Here is an 18,065-nt window from a genome sequence, read left to right on the forward strand (position 1 = left end):
ACCTCCTTTTCTACATAATTAGGTGTAGGACGCTGTCTTTTTAATTTCATTGTATGAAATCAAAAATCAACAATAACCGTTCTTTCACCGGTCTCTCTCATTGAAGTCGTTTTTTTTTGCTTAAAAAATATTTTTGCTGTTTCAATTGAATGCTTGTGAGTTATTGTTTTATTTATGTATATTTCGAAAAGTTTTAAGGACGTCGAATGAGGGAAAGGGGGTCTGACGCTCGCCCGGGTTCGTACCTGGTGCAAAGGTTATCCATCGCCATCCAAGGTGGCAATGCGGCTAGCGTTATGGGTACCTTTGCGCCGGGGACAACTCGGGGGGGTCTTTTTGACTAGACTTAAGTTAGTCTTAAGTTTTTTTTTTTTAAGTATTTTTTTTGCTTATTGTCATTATAACTTATATTTGAATTTTTATTATTTTGGTATTGTAATATTTGCTTGTTTTGTTTGATCTGTATATATTTTTTATACTTGTAGTATTTTGCATGTACCATTTATCAAGCAAAATAACGTTCTGATGATACAGGCTGAATTGAGAACTTCTTCCATTTTATTTCGTCGGTAAAATGATAATACCGGAAAACATAATATATAAGTTTATCGGTATGTTACTTGCTTGACCTTTGTTGGTACTCGAGTACTCGTACAATGCCTGTAACATGTACAGTCACGGGAATAAAAACATAAAAATTAAAAATTAAAATATATATATTAGGTAAGTAGGCCTCAGGGGCTCTTTCAATGACAATCATATAGTGGCATGAAAAAATAATATATTATAGGACATTATTACACAAATTGACTAAGTCCCACAGTAAGCTCAATAAGGCTTGTGTTGAGGGAACTTAGACAACGATATATATAATATATTTAAATATTTATAAATACTTAAATACATAGAAAACACCCATGACTCAGGAACAAATATCCATGCTCATCACACGAATAAATGCCCTTACCAGGATTTGAACCCGGGACCATCGGCGTCGTAGGCAGGTTAAAGCAAGAAATATTACTTTGCTAATCCTACTTACTTACACTGACACTTACTTACACTGACAGTTGTCGGGTGTCAGACCGTCAACATCTCCAGCATCTCCTGAGGATGCCTCGTAGAGAGGCGAAACACGTGTCGAGTTTTGTACTTTTGGTGGTGGGTTGTTATATTTATTTGCGTATTTATTTTTGCGGTGGGAGGGTGGGAACATTAATTGCATGTAAAAATACGCAAGTAAGTATAACGGGTTAGCACTGTTTGACTAACACGCTATTTTCTCGCGGATTAGCAAAGTAATATTTTTTGCTTTAATTAGCATGGATTTCCGCAAAGTAACGCCTGATTCTATTAATTAGTCGTAGGCAGGGTCAGGTCATTGTCATTACCCAATAGGCCAGACCGGTCGTCGAAATACATGGCAGCATTAAAAATACGATTGTCAATTTTAGGATAAACTTTACATTATAAAAATTTTAAAATAAATAATTACTAGGTACAATATGATAGATATGTACATCTAAAAAAATCTTTTATTTCAACCAGTTAATCCATATTACAGTATACAGTACAGTATGCATTGTACAGTATAACGGTCTCTATGGTTAATCATAATAATAATAGGGCAGCTTGTGGCGAGCTGTTGGGAAGTAGCGACCCCACGTACCTGAGCGCTCCTGGGGAGTTTTGTAACCCAAAGGAGAGGGTCAAGATTCTCGCCTTTCGCTTGCCTTGGCCGGCTGGCCAGAGTGGAGTCGTTAGAGCTATATGCTCCAGGGGTGAAAGTTAAAAATGCATAAGACGCGAGTTCGCGCAGTGGCTGTTAACAGCCACGGGGTAGAAAGCAGCGAACACATCTCAACACTCCTGAGCCGCTCACACCGGTGTTGCCCTTGAGCCAGCCTAGATGTCGCTTATTGTGGGAGCCCATCTTGTGGGGGCAAGTCACCGTCTGCCGGAAATATAATTGGATACCGTTTTATTAGGTTTTTCATCCCATAGCCCAGTTTTTCTTTGTTACTATAGTTGTCTGTCGACATTTTTTTACTTTAGTTGTCTGTCGGCATTTTTTTAAATAACAGTTTTGAATGATTCACGGTTAGTTTTACTAGAATTCAATCGACCGGGATATAAACCGTGAAACCGTATCGGGAGCTCAATAAAAATAAAAAAAAAGGTAATCACGGTTTATATCTCGGTCGATTTCAGTATAGTGGCATTTTTTACTATAGAATTGAATACTTACGGTTGAGACACGCTAGACCGGCCCGGGCCCGGGCCGAGACGTCCGACACGTCATTTTCTATGACGGCTGATCGGTGATCACGTGGTGTTGTCCATAGAAAGTCCATAAACGAAGCGCCGGAAGCTCCGGCCCGGGCTAGAGTCATCCTTTAAATTGATATCGTGACGAATATTATTTTGTCTGCCACGGCACGTGTCTGGCACGCTCGATGTCTGTAGATATAAACCCAACCCTTATTCTTATATTTACGTTGACTGTACCGACAACGATTTAATCGAATCGTTCTATTTTTAAACGTATAACGGTATGATAGCGTTATCAGGTTCAAGTTGGTCGTTATTGTATATTTAATGAGTCACAGTTGACCTCGAGCCGCGCTCCATTAGTGACCTGTAGCGTGGACAATTCGAACGTACACGACATCAAAATGATATCGGAATGATGCCTGGGTGCCTAGCTAACGTGCCAATAGTTTACGCTCCGTAGCAAACGAAACGCAACTGTCTCTGTCGCACTAATATGGACAGTGATGGAGAGAAAGCGAAATTAACGTGCATTGATAATTTTTTGCGGGTACAGCAGTTTTCTGCAGCAACCGTATGCGTATTACCGTACCCGCAAAAACTGGACGTCTGTGTAAAAAAAATTCTGGTAAAAAAACCCTGCTTTACACTTTTTATCTCAAGATTCCACTTTTCGAACCTCTTCAATCTTGGAATTTCTCGCTTACTCGGGTATCAATATGAGCGGTTAAACTACAACTTTGCCCTCATGTAAAACAAATAACTATTACTTTACTATAAGTTTTGCCGTTCTGTGCATATCTACTCACTTCAGCCTACTTTCTTTAGCCATTTGAGCATTATGCTCTACAGAACACGCGACAATTTCACCTAACATTTTCAAACAAAAACAACCCCTGTACTTTATTACCTTACTACTAAGGGTCATTTTGCAGTGTTTTCTGAAAGCGATTACAGGAAATAATCGCTGGCATTTAAGCGCAATAATAAGATGCATTCGCGGAAGAAAATTACTTTAAAATAACCTAATTATTGGTTGATATTATATACTTGGAAGAAATAAGGAAATGGATTTATTATTCCTACCTAGTATTAACACGAAATAAGCGTTAATAAGTGAATGCATGGTAGTTCATTTTAACTATACTTTTTTTAATACTACGTCGGTGGCATACAATCATACGGCCAGCCTGATGGTAAGCTGTCTCCATAGCCTATGTATGACTGCACCTCCAGAGGAGTTATATACGCGTTGCCGGCCCTAACACTCCGCACCCTCGTTGAGCTCTGACAACTTTACTCACCGGCAGGCTATATTTGGCTGCGGTTTTCTGTAAGGTGGAGGTACTTCCCCAATTGGGCTCTGCTCTAGATCTGGAATGACATCCGCTGTGCTGTGCCCTACCACACAAAGCGAGATGGTATTCACAATGCCCATACCTCTCTTTTGGACGAAGATAAGGACGTTGTAGTTTTTTTTTTTAATTATATTTTGTAAAAGACATGTACTTCAGTAAGAAAAATATTCCTGAAAACCTTTCATTAATGTATTTTTGAATGCAGATCACTCCAATACAAGAGTGTTTCATTAATGTATTTTTGAATGCAGATAACTCCAATACAAGAGTGTTTCATTAATGTATTTTTGAATGCAGATCACTCCAATACAAGAGTGACTTTGAAAAGTTTCTTGACTTGTCCCGATGACTTTCTTCAAACTTAGATTATTTGTTAATTAGCTGTTGATCCTAGTATCTTCATTAATTAATTAGTTAAAACCATAATTGTAACGTACTCAATAAATCCCCCGGGATAATTATATCTACAGGAGCACAAGGAAACACAACCGTTAGGAGTATTCGTGTATTGCAAGAATGCCTCTTCTATCTACCTGCGCTGTCAGGCGTTTATCAAAGTATTTATTAACTACCTACATTACATCCCTCCACACTTAATTACAATTACAACCCCAAATGATGGTAACCTTTAAATTAGTACTTATACTTAGGAGGATTGTCTATACGACATTGTCTCACATGACGCTCAGTGCGAGTCTGGGGCGGTACAGATGCGTTTGGTGCTTTAGCAGGGCTCGGCTGAGGATCCTCGCGGTCGGCATCATGCCACGTCTCTTCTTCTCCCTCCGTTTCGAGCTCACCATTACCTTCGCCCTCACCCAACTCCTCGGGCCTCACCACTAGTTCCTGGGTAGTATGAACCAAATCTTCATTTGGCCCTGCCAGCGAACTTAGCCTACTTGTCCTCCGTCTCAACTGATCGATATGTCTGTGCACTTCCTTACCATCCTTATCAATAACCTTATAATTTGTTGTCCCTAATTCTTTTAAAACCGTACCTGGAACTCACTTCTCACCTTGTAAGTATTGCCGGTACCACACTGTGTCTCCCGCCTCCACCCTCCGCTGCGTCCCTCCTGCCGCCTCTGTTTGTTTTTTCTGTGCGGCTAGGACCTTAGCTCCCCTATCTGGCTTTAAAGCGTCTAACCTAGTGCGGAGTCTACGATTCATTAACAGCATTGAAGGCGTTTCTCCCGTCGTGGAATGTTCTGTGTTACGGTAATGCAATAAATAAGTATTAAGAGATTCTAAAACGGGTCTTTGTTCCGATATAGCTTTTTTTATCACTCGTTTCACAGTTTTGACCGCGTTCTCACAGGCCCCATTGGACGCGGGGTGGTAGGGCGCTGTGAATATGTGCTCAATATAGTTATGACTGGTATGCTCTTTAAATTCCTTACTGGAAAACGGTGGCCCATTGTCAGTCACCAACTGTTTAGGCAACCCGTACCTACTCCACAACTCCGTAAGTATATTTATTGTAAAGCTAGCGGCTGTACTGGGCACTTGAAATACCTCGATCCATTTCGACATGGCGTCTAGCACGACGAGATACATTTACCGTTGATAGGTCCCAGGTAATCTAAATGCAGCCTCGCCCAGGGCCGCGCGGGCCAGGGCCAGGCGCTCGGTGCGTGGCGCGGCGGCTGGTCCGCGTGCGCCGCACACACCGCGCACGCCCGGCACGCCGCCTCTATAGCCTCATCTACCCCGGGCCACCAAACGTAACTACGGGCCATCGCTTTAGATTTCACGATACCCATATGGGGTTCATGAATTATTTCTAATACCCTAGCTCTACAGCTCTCCGGTATCACTACCCTATGACCCCACATTAAACAGCCGAGCTCTTCGTAAAGTTCTTGTTTCCTGTTGAAATATGGCCTTAAATTGTCTATGTCACATTCCGGCGGCCAACCGTCCCTAACGTACGATAAAACCCTACTAAGCATGGCGTCCTTAGCCGTTTTTAATTTTACAACATTGTAATCTAACAGTAAAGCCTCTTGAGCGAAATGTAAATATGTCTGCTCCGGAATAGTAGCCTCCTCCGACCGCCCCGCCTCCGGCAACCGCGACAAGCCGTCCGCGCAATTATCTGTAGTTTTGACGTATTGTATCTCGTAATCGTACGCGGACAAAATAACGGCCCACCTCTGTATCCTACTAGCCGTCATTTGAGGAATGTTTTTATGTTCGCCAAATATCGAAACCAAAGGTTTATGATCAGTGCGCAATAAAAATTTGCGACCGTATAAATATTGGTGAAATTTCTTTAACGCGAATATTATAGCTAACCCTTCGCGATGAATCTGCGAATAATTTTTTTCCGCATCACTAAGTGACCTCGATGCAAACGCAACTGCCCGCTCGCGCCCCCTCTCGTCCCTTTGCGAAAGTACCGCCCCGACGCCCCTCGGGCTCCCGTCACAAGTGAGCACCAGCGGGAGGTCTGGATCGTAATGGGCCAGTACCTCCGCGCTTGTCAACAATTTCTTTACTTCCCTGAAAGACCACTCACACTCCCCGTCCCAGTTCCAAATTACATTTTTTCGTAGTAAGTTATACAACGGTGCTAATATGAAACTAATATTTTTGACGAACTTCGCAAAGAAATTGACCATTCCTAAGAAAGAACGTAATTCGGTCACATTTTGTGGAGCAGACATTTTTAGAATTGAATTTATTTTTGACTTATCTGCCCTTATCCCGTCTTTGGAGACCACGTACCCCAGATAAGTAACCTCTTGGGTTAAGAAAACGCATTTACTTTTCTTTAACTTTAACCCGTTGTCTAACAAACGTTGCAGAACCAATTCCAGAGAGTTAATATGCTCCGCCTCTGTCTTTCCCCCTATTATCACATCGTCCAAAAATACCTGAACGTTTGGAATTCCTTTTAATAAAACCGTCATTATTCTTTGGAAAATACCTACACTCGATGCCAGTCCATAAACTAAACGATTATACCTGAAGAGGCCTCGATGAGTATTTATTACGGTGTACAACTTCGACTCATCCAGTTCCACCTGGTTGTATGCCTGCGATAAGTCAATCTTGCTAAAATATTTATTACCGTTTAAACCTACTAACACATCGTCAATTTTAGGCAAAGGATAACGATCGATCAGTAAGACGGGGTTCAAAGTAGATTTATAGTCCGCACATAATCTAAGAGTGCCGTCAGGCTTAGGAATTGGTACCAGTGGCGAGGCCCAGTCAGAGTGGTCCACGGGCTCGATGACGCCCGCGCGCAGCATGGCGTCCAGCTCGGCGTCCACCCGCGCACACAGCGCGTACGGCAGCGGTCGCGCGCGGTGGAACACCGGCGCCGCCCCCTCGCGCACCGCCAGCGTCGCCTTGCCGCCCGTGTACCGACCCAGACCGCCACTGAACAGCTCCTTATATCTGTCGAGCAAATTAACAATCTTGTCATTCACATGTTTTAACTCCTCTTTCCCAGATACAAAGTTACAGCTAAATTTGGGAATAGGGATATCCGGAACCTTAATACCTAATTCGGCCAACCATTGCCTTCCTATTAATGAAGTCGTACCGGAATCTATTATAAATAATTGCAAAACTTTCGTTATATTGCCGTATCTAACTGTAGGTCTAATCATGCCCCATGGTTTAAACTTATAATTATTGATAAATGTGAAAACAGTATTACCGGATTCCAACTCACAATAGTTAAATAGGTCGTCATACATTTTCTTACTTATACAGGCAATTGCTGTGCCCGTATCAATTTCCATAGTAACAAGTTTACTGTCTATATACACAGAAACACTTACTGGTTTATAGTCGTTCAAACACAGATGGTTTAACTCTTGTTCGATGTCATAATCATTCCCGCTGGTCTCCGCGTGCTCCATCTGTTGTGCATTTCCAAAATGCAGGCCACTTATCTCCGCCCTCCCCCACTCTGGGCAAACCCGGCGTAAATGACCAGTGCGCTGGCACTTGCTGCATACAAAGTTTTTATAGCGACAGCTCCCGTAGGTATGGTTTTGCGCGCCACAGGCCCCACAAGACGAATAGCGTTGTTGCGGCCCGACTACAGGGCCCCCGCTGGGCCGGTTGGCCCTCCCGAATCCCGCTCGCTGCTGGCTGGCCCATGCCGGGCCCGCTCCGCCACCTTGCCGCTTGCGTAGGCCGCTCCCGCCAGCCGGCGCGAGCGCATGCACCGCGGGCCGCCTCTCCGCCGCCGCCGCTCCCGCTAGCCTCCGATTCCCGTGACCCCTACGCCTCCACCGCGGCCGCGTCCCGTTCCGCCGCCTCGAGGGCGGTCGCGACCTTCACCGCTCGCGCATAGGTCACGTCGTCACTCTCCGCAAATAGCCGCTGGCGAATAATGTCACTCCTGATCCCACACACGAACTGATCCCGCATGTTGTCATCCAGTTTTTCTCCGAACTTGCAATATCTTTACCGCCTCGTCAAATGTTAACGCCGCAGGTTCTTTCGGGCTAGCCAAATTCACCAATAGTTCATATGCTTCGTCCCCCATAGACGCGATAAGCACTGGTAACTTCATATCGTCCGCCACTTTATTAACCTTCAAGTACATATTGAGCCGATCCACGTATGACGACCACACCCCGCACTTAACATCGAACACACTCAACTTTCCGATCGACATATCGAACTCCAGTGTTAATTTTTTTGTCCGTCGAGAGATCTCCTATTTAATTGACTCGTCGCCACTGTAACGTACTCAATAAATCCCCCGGGATAATTATATCTACAGGAGCACAAGGAAACACAACCGTTAGGAGTATTCGTGTATTGCAAGAATGCCTCTTCTATCTACCTGCGCTGTCAGGCGTTTATCAAAGTATTTATTAACTACCTACATTACAATAATTAAGCAAAATTACAAGAAACATCCCTACTTTCAAAGTCACGCCCCGATAAATTTTATGTATTTTATTAATTTCTCGTGAAATTTATTTAGTACTATGATTTTAATAATATTTATATCTTTATAGTCAGAAAATAGATTTGAATTACATAAATTAATGTTAGATATTAATTGTTGTTGAAATAAGATATTAAATAATTGGTAAATAAGTACAAGAGTGAAGAAATGTATGTTTGATATCTATCGGTATAAATAACAACATTATTTAACTTTAAATTACATATATTTAAAAATTACACTTAAGTCATAAATATTACATTAAAAATACATTTATATTAACTAAAACTAAACTAAATGAAACTTAGTTGAAAACCTCATCCCGCGCCCTTGTGGATGCAAAGGTGCCCATCACACTCGTCGCGTTGCCACGCTGGATCGCGATAGACAGCCTCTGCATCAGGAAAGACCCGGAACGAGGATCATGACCTTTCTCCCTTAAACGCTGTGTCACGCTAGTATTTCTCGCCCGGCTTTGAGAAAACCCCGAGGAAAACCGCGGACAATAATGTTACTAAATATAACTAAAATTTTCTTCAAAATTTCATATCTGACAAAAACACAAAACCTCAAGCAGGTGCTAACAATTATTTCCATCCGCCATTCAGGAGTACTAAAGGACATTAAATAAAATGTTACTTTTTGTAACACAGTTTATTTCTATCTTCTTACACGGTAAGCTCACTGCACCTTTAGCACCTTAAATTAATATTGTCAGTTGATAGAGCAGGGTCGTATTAAAAGGTTCCTAATGATTTAAAAGCAGTCCTATCTATGATTGTTAGTCCCTTAAATATCAATTGCCATCACATACGATTTGTATTTAATTTACTATGTACTTTAAATTTAAAATTATGCCTCTAGGATAGAAGGAAATCGTTCACCAACCTAGTCTACAAATGTGTTACCGCCAGTTCAAGCCCGTTGTGCCATCGTCCGTTGTGCCAGAAGCAATTACAGTGGCAGGCGACTGACCCAACACCACGGAGCACCGCAGACGGTCTTCAACGTCAGGTTCGGACGCGAAGGCTTTAGCGCGTAGGGCGACTTCTCCGTCCAGTATAAAATCAAATCAAGTAAATTTACAAAAAAACCTTCCATAATCTAAACTGCAAACAAAAGTAGCAACTCAACTAATAACTCCCGATCAGCTGAAAGGAAAAGATGATTTCATTAGCTACCATAAGCATGAAGCATCCTAACCTTCAAGAGACATTATATAGTCTGAGATTCTTACCAGCTGGAAATCCCAAGTGAGGACTCAACTCACAGCCGTGACAATTCCTCCCGACCACATTATTTCACCAGCAGACTGGAAACAAACACATGGTCAGACTTCAGAGACAAAGGAGCCAACAAGGAAGCAAATTTGAAGACACTATATTTTCTACTTACAGTAGCTGTCAAAAAATATTTGTTTCATGAGCTCGCAGCTCAAAAAAGCAGCGGCTCCTGCATATCATCTTATTAATTTAGCACCACAAATACATGATGGAACATGCTAAAAAATCAGAGCCTTGGAAGGCCCATCCAGGGCAAAAACCACTCAGGAAATGACTTCAAACTAAGCTGCCCTGGCGATGACAACCATCATATAACAGCAATTACTAAAGTTCATGGAATATTTTTTATTATGAGCGAAAGTTGGGTATGGCAGAAGAGGCATCAGAGTCAAGTGAATGCAGTGGAAATGAGAGCATTGAGAAGTGCATTTGGTGTACAATTACAAGATAGAATTAGGAACAGTGTGATAAGGGAAAAGTGTGGACTGAACGAAGATGTAGTGACAAAAATTGAGAAAGGTATGTTGAGATGGTTTGGACACGTGGAAAGAATGAATGAAAGAAGGTTAACAAAGAGGTGGCGCTACAATACATCGCGATTAAATTTTAGACTTTGATAAAAACTTTCAAATCACTGACAGCGCACTTCACTCCGTCAGTAACGTCTAAGTTCATGCCATGTCCTTGTGCTACCCTAGCGCCACAGGAAGGATTTCGAACTATTATTTACAGCTGCCAGTTGGACACGTTAGCAACAGTTCTCCCATAAGAGATTGTTCTCCTTACCTCTACCGTCCATAGTATGAAAAACTAAAATTGACACTTCTTATAGTTTTCTTATTCATTTGCGCTATTATGTATTGATAGCTGTTAGATCTCCGTAACGTAAATAAATAAAAATAAAAAGACCTTAGATTCTTGGAATCAAATAGTAAAATAATAAATAATAATAATGATGCAATATGTCCGTGAACTAGTCGCCTATTTCTGTGGTCATCGCGTGGTGGTGGTAATCTACGGACCAATCGCGTGCTTGCGTTGGCCGATCGGAAATTATTACAGCCAAAACTGCGCGACTTGACAAACTAAATTATAGTTAAAGAAGCTTTCCGTATAGATTTTCGTACCTTGACCCGCCTGTTGACGTCTCTATTGCACTTGCGTTATCATATTACTATCAAGCTCGCACAGTGAATGATAACGACACGTTTAAGATTTGGAAAGACTAATTTAAACTTTAGATTCCGCTGTGATCCCAATAAGATCTATCTACGATATTTCTATCGTCAAAATGAAATTGGTTGCCCGAATCGAGCTGCTTCTGTCAATTATACGACATATAAACGATATCTAAAGCCCGACCAGATATATATGATCATTGTCAAGAGGGCGCTGTTATTCTGATGTATAGGGTGACAGTTCAGTTTAGTATGAAATTCCGCAACATGGCGCGTGATCATATATTTCTGGTCAAGCTTTAAATGAGAACTTATCTAAACCAGAAGTTATCGTTGTCGTATTTCATTCTTTGAATCGGGCCGATTGAGAAGCGGCATCTTGAGCGGGGTAGTAGTGGGGTATGCGAGTGCAATAGGGATGTCAACAAGCTAGTAGCAGGATATCTTCTTATAGACTAGTAAAAACAAAAAAGTCCTTGGGAAATTGTACAAAATTCTACAACAAAATTCCACTAGAAATTTGTAAGCTCACGGATGCAATATTTTGTACATTTTTTTTCTTTTCATGACGTAATAAAAAAAACTACTTACTAGATCTCGTTCAAACCAATTTTCGGTGGAAGTTTACATGGCAATGTATATCATATATTTTTTTTAGATTTTTCATTCTGTTATTTTAGAAGTTACGGGGGGGGGGGGGGAGGACACACATTTTACCACTTTGGAAGTGTCTCTCGCGCAAACTATTCAGTTTAGAAAAAAATTATATTAGAAACCTCAATATAATTTTTGAAGACCTATCCATAGATACCCCACACGTATGGGTTTGATGAAAAAAGATTTTTTGAGTTTCAGTTCTAAGTATGGGGAACCCCCAAAATTTATTGTTTTTTTTATCAATTTTTGTGTGAAAATCTTAATGCGGTTCATAGAATACATCCACTTACTAAGTTTGAACAGTACAGCTCTTATAGTTTCGGAAAAAAGTGGCTGTGACAGAATCGGACAGACAGACGGACATGACGAATCTATAAGGGTTCCGTTTTTTGCCATTTGGCTACGGAACCCTAATAAATGTTAATGCCTTAATCGAAGAATAAAGAAATTGAGGCGGGTCAATGTACAAAAATTTATATGGAAAGCGTCTCTGCCTTAGTGAGATAGATAGAATGCTCTTTATTGGCACACCTCAGAAAAATATACAGCTTCAAAAAACACAACTGATTAATGATAGAGGCAGACAACAGGCGGTCTTATGGCTAAAGAGCGATCTCTTCCAGAAAACCTTTACCCAAAGCGGAAACAAAACAATGAATGAAAAAGTGAAGGTGTTGCAAACACATTATGAAGCCTATTTTTACACACAACATGGCCTTCGAGTCTATTACAGACTAAACACAATTAAAGCAAATAAACATACATACATAAATATAGATAGTAAATATATAAAATAGAGACCAAAAATATATCTATAATTCTAGGTCTAGTGTTATTTGGCTGCGGTTTTCTGTAAAGCTGGCCATACACAGTAGGGTATACCTGCGAAGTTTTAAGAACTGCACAGGTAAAATCAAGCGTGTGTGGCATTCACCTGTCTAGTTTCCTATACAGCTTTATCTGTGATGTTCAGGCAAAACATATATATATATATAATATATATATATATATATATATATATATATATATATATATTGTCGCGTTTGGCAAGTTCTACCTCCTAAAACGTCTCTTAGGTATGAGGAATTATAAATGAGGAGGCAGAAGAACGCTCAAAATATTTATTTCCACAACCAGCTCAGTTGGTAAAAATGGGTATAATAGCGTGGTTCGCGCTAATACTATGCAAGATCGGATTCCGCAAGTCGTTCGTAGCCAGAGTACTCCCCTGACGGTGCCGAGGTGGTAGGCGCCGATTTTTCTGGTCAGCGCTGAGTTCAGCGCAGCTGCAACTTCGTGGCGCTGAGTCGGGGAAAGGGCCAGAAGCACGCCAGTAGCAAAACGGCAAGCGGGCGGCAAGCAGGAAGCCAATAAAAAGTCACTCTGGACTTTGGACCCCAATTCGGGGTACACTTAAAAACATAATTAAACACCACAGTGATTTTATAATAGTCGAGGAACACGTAGGGACGAAGTTAAAATTCGATTACGGATTCGTTATTTCAAACCGTAGCAGAGATCGATATTTAAGCGACGTGCGTTCCACTCAACTTCAAAGGTAGAATGAATGAGCGAGCGGCGGCGCGCGATGACAAAGCGCACCGATCAATGCACTTCATTCATGCACTCGCGAATGTAACATTATTGTGAGTGAATGTAATAACTATGGCGCGACATATTCAAATTAATCAGCGTGAAGATGATTTTATAATCCTAAATACATAGTTTAAAACAGTATTGTTGTATATATTAGTGTGTAATATAGTTTAGAGTTGTTAATATATTTTTAATTAGATAAGTAGTAGCTCTTAAGGTCTATTTATTAAACATGTAACGTTATTACGTTACATATATATATATATATATATATATATATATATATATATATATATAGACATAACTAATATTTATAATTGCTTCTTAAACTTAATAAATAAATAAATAATAAATAAATATTATAGGGACATTCTTACACAAATTGACTAAGTCCAATATTACGCAAAAATACCAAAAATTTAAGAAATAAATATTATCAATATCATTTATCGGAACATTAAAGCCAAACTAGAGAAAGCGCTTTGTCACCTCCACGCTCTTTATATCCGTGTAAATACGTAGTAGCCTTATCTTATCTCTGTTACTATGAGGCAGCCGGTCCGGGCCGTAGCAACTACGCTCGCACTCTATTGCAAATGGTTTCGATTTGTTATTTCACTTACCCACCAAAAATGTTTTTATTTTATTTTATTGTGTTTAGTTTAACTTTTGGATTTTTAGTTTATGTCATACATGTACCTACGTTTTTTGATATAAGTGTGCGCTCACCGCTAAAATGCTTTTTTGCATGAAAAAAAAAGAAAAATTCTCATGTAAGTGAATATTTTGTATTCTTATGAGAAATAAAGATCTTTAAACCTAAAACTGCTAGTGTGTATGTGTGGTGTATTTGCATGTGTGCGTCCGCGCGCACACAGGCGCGGCTACTTGTAATGTACAAACCAGTAATAAACGAGCATCTATCAGATCCGGTTGTTTCACTAAAGTACTTGTAGATACCTCACTGGCGACGATCCGTGACTTACCCGCGTGTGTATTTAAAATAATTGTTATTTATAATGGCTACTACTTTTATCGGAAATTTAAGTCATTTTGACCATAACACCCAAGAATGGGAAATTTTCAGTAGTCGTTTGAAGCAGTTCATTGTTTTAAACCAAATTAAAGATGAGATGAGACAGGCAGTGCTACTGACACATCTGCATGACGATACATACCGGCTGTTGAAGAACCTTGTGTACCCGAGTAAGGTAGAAGAGGTCGGGTACGACGAGTTGTTGAGGGTGCTCGACGGTCATTTTACTCCGAAGAGGTGTACCTTCGCTGATAAGACCAAATTCTACGAGGCTATGCGTGACGTGGGGGAGAGTGTCGAGAAGTGGGCGGCTAGAATCAGAGGACTCGCCGTACACTGCGAGTTTGGAAACTCGCTGGACATGCTGCTGCGGGACAAGTTCGTGCTGGGGCTACGCGCCGGCAAGGAGCGCGAGCGACTCTTCGAGCAGGACGCCACCACGCTCACGCTGGCGAAGGCGATGGAGCTGGCACAGCAGACGGAGTGCGCGCAGAAGGCACGCGCCGATGCAGTGGCCGTGGCCGTGAAGCAGGAGCCGGTGTACCGGGCGGGCGCGCAGCCGTCCGCCGGCCGCCGGGACCCCGAGGCGAGGACCTGCTCGGTGTGCGGTATGAGGAGCCACGACGAGAGTAGGTGCCGATATAAGTCCTACCGGTGCCAGCTGTGTGGTGAAAAGGGACACCTCAAGAAAGTGTGTACTTCCAAGAAGCAGTCCAAGAGTCGTGTGAACAATGTTGAAGCGACAGAGTTCTCGGTAGAAGGTGGGGACTGCGATAATTGCAAGGAGTGTAAACTTCTAAGTTTAAGGTACGTTAATTATAAACCAATATTACTTAATGTATCTATTAATAACCTTGAATTGAACATGGAACTGGACTCGGGCTCCGGTGCTACCATTATTAACGATAAATTATACAGGAAAATATTCCCTAATGTATCATTATATAAAAGTGATTTAAAAATGTGTCTATACAATTATCATAAAATAACGCCAATAGGTTTTTTCGTTGCGAAAGTAAAGTTTATGTTAAAAGACCGATTTTTGAAAATTTATGTTATAGAAAACGGCGGCCCGCCATTATTGGGCCGTGATTTTATGGCGAAGTTTAATTTGTCATTCACTGTAGATAACAAATTTGTTACAGATGTAAAAATTAATCAGAGCTCGAGTGAGGTAACAAGGTTATTAGAACAGTTTAGGAGTTTATTCGAAGAAGGGTTGGGCAAATTTAATAAGTTCAAAGTACACTTGCAATTGAAAGAAAACGTTAAACCTAAGTTTTTCAAACCGCGGTCAGTTCCGTTTGCTCTAAAAAAACGGGTAGAGGAAGAAATCGACCGGCTGGTAGATTTAGGTATACTCGTACCGGTTAATTTTTCTGAATACGCAACGCCTATTGTGCCTGTTTTGAAGGAAAATGGCAAGGTCAAAATTGCAGGCGATTTCTCTGTCACGTTAAATAAAGACATGGTTATCGATAAGTATCCGATGCCGCGTATAGAGGAGGTGTTTGCTAAACTAGGCGGTGGTGAAAGTTACACGAAACTAGACCTTAGCAACGCGTACAATCAGTTCGTTTTGTCTGATAGCTCTCAGGCGCTTACGACCATTAGCACTACAAAAGGTCTTTACAAATATACTAGGCTAGTTTATGGTCTCGCCAACGGCCCGGCTATTTTTCAACGCGCTATGGAGTCACTGTTGGTAGGTATTGACGGAGTCAGCTGTTGGTTGGACGACGTGTGTGTGACGGGACCGACGAACGAGATTCATTTGGCGCGATTGCGAGAGGTTTTGACTAGGTTTAGTGATGCAGGTTTAAAGTTACAGAAAGAGAAATGTGTTTTCTTAGGTAGTAGTGTAACTTATTTAGGCTACGTTATTAATAAAAACGGCTTACGAACGTCTCAAAAAAAGGTGGAAGCTATTCATAAGGCACCAAGGCCGACTAATGTAACGGAGGTAAAGAGTTTTTTAGGACTCGTAAATTATTACCGTAGTTTCATTCCGAACGCATCGAACATGTTAAGTCCGTTACACGAACTACTGCGCGCGGAGGCAAAATGGGAGTGGGGACGTTCACAGGAGGAGGCGTTTCAGGCAGTAAAAAGGGAGTTATGCTCTGAGCGCGTGTTGGCTCATTTTGACCCGGAGGCTCAGCCAGTGCTCAGTGTGGATGCAGGACCTGGGGGGTTAGGTGCCCTTCTGGCACAACGCGACCCGGCAACCGGTGCCGAGCTCCCACTCGCGTTCGCCTCGCGCTCGCTCAATGCTAGCGAGAGGAACTACAGTCAACTTCAGAAAGAAGCCGCGGCCATCATTTTTGGTGTTAAAAAGTTCCACCAGTATCTATATGGCAGGCAAGATCCGTTCATTTTAAAAACCGACCATAGGCCTTTGTTGTCCATTTTCGGCAAAAATAGCGGCATTCCTGTCATGACCGCTTCCCGGCTACAGCGATATGCAATTATTTTATCAGCGTATAATTATAAGGTTCAGTATATAAGCAGTGCGAATAATCTCGTAGCTGATTATTTTTCTCGTGCGCCGTTGCCTAACATGAACAATGATGAGCATAACGAAGATTACGATGACGTGTCTTATTTAAACTTTTTAGACGACAGTGTGACTCCCGTGACAGCTGATAAAATAAGACAAGCTACCGGAAATGACCCTACACTAAAAAAAGTTTTTAGGTATATGAGTCTCGGTTGGCCGCGAAAGATAAGCTGTGCATCTATTGTACCTTATTTTAGATGCAAAGCCGACTTACAAATAGATCATGGTATTCTTTTCCGTGGTCACAGGGTGGTTATTCCGACAATATTTCGAGATCAGCTGTTACGTGAATTACACACCGGACATTTAGGTATTGTCAAGACGAAAAGCATCGCGCGCGGTAAGATGTGGTGGCCTAACATTGATGGCGATATCGAGCGCTGGATCGGCTCATGCGCCGCCTGCGTGGCCGTGCGCGCCGCCCCTCCCCGCGCCGCTCCCGCGCCTTGGCCGCGTCCTCCGTCTGCCTGGTACCGGGTACATATCGATTACATGTCTATTCATCAGAAAGTGTACCTAATTGTCATTGACGCATATAGCAAATGGTTAGAGTGTCTTTTGATGGACAAAGGTACTACTACTCGAGCGCTGATATGTAAACTTAAGGAAATATTTTCCAGATTTGGCGTACCGAATGTCATTGTATCCGACAATGATATTAAAATTAATTCGGCCGAATTCAATTCTTTTTGTGCAATGAATGGCATTCGTTACGTCACTTCTCCAGTTTATCACGCGGCCAGCAATGGTCAGGCCGAAAATTCTGTGAAAACATGTAAAAAGATGATTAAATGTATAGATAAAACAGATAAGTCAAAAGTTGAGGATAAACTAATGGGCTTATTATTCGAGTACCGTAATACTCCCCATTGTTCTACGGGCCAAACTCCAGCGAGTTTGATGATGGGCCGTAATTTAAGATCACGGCTAGATCTTGTGATACCAGATGTTAATAAAACTAAAGACAATATTGACAAATGTGTTATAGACAATTGTAGAAAATTCAATATCGGGGATCAAGTATGGGTTAAATGGTTTACTGAAAAAAAAGAGATCTGGGTTTTAGGCACTATTCAAAATAAAATTGGTAACCGAATGTTTTTGATTTATGTGCATACTAAAAATACTGTATGTAGACGCCACGTAGATCAAATGCTTATGTATACAGGTGGTATCCCATCCTCGTCGCCAGTGAGGTATCT

The 18,065-nt window shown here is 41.5% G+C and overlaps 2 protein-coding genes across 2 annotated transcripts in view; both read left to right on the forward strand.

Annotated features, from left to right (window-relative positions):
• Positions 1–18,065, forward strand: part of LOC133529544 (octopamine receptor Oamb) — a 256,980-nt gene that overhangs the window by 24,828 nt on the left and 214,087 nt on the right. The gene's annotated exons all lie outside the window — the stretch shown is intronic.
• On the forward strand, positions 14,401–18,058 carry LOC133529878 (uncharacterized). Its single transcript, XM_061867679.1, has 4 exons — positions 14,401–15,110; positions 16,305–16,664; positions 17,112–17,340; positions 18,032–18,058. Exons 1-4 carry the CDS (start codon positions 14,401–14,403, stop codon positions 18,056–18,058), a joined length of 1,326 nt encoding a protein of 441 aa, XP_061723663.1.

This window comes from Cydia pomonella, chromosome 21 (assembly GCF_033807575.1).
Source record: "Cydia pomonella isolate Wapato2018A chromosome 21, ilCydPomo1, whole genome shotgun sequence".
Classification (NCBI taxonomy): Eukaryota; Metazoa; Arthropoda; class Insecta; order Lepidoptera; family Tortricidae; genus Cydia; species Cydia pomonella.

Bases quoted from the DNA above. Each gene is read 5' to 3' on its own strand.
- LOC133529878 (XM_061867679.1), top strand. From the start codon at position 14,401: ATGAGACAGGCAGTGCTACTGACACATCTGCATGACGATACATACCGG. The intron at 15,111-16,304 runs GTACGTTAATTA...TTATTACCGTAG, and splicing joins TGTAAACTTCTAAGTTTAAG to TTTCATTCCGAACGCATCGA. The intron at 17,341-18,031 runs GTACATATCGAT...TTATGTATACAG, and splicing joins CTCCGTCTGCCTGGTACCGG to GTGGTATCCCATCCTCGTCG.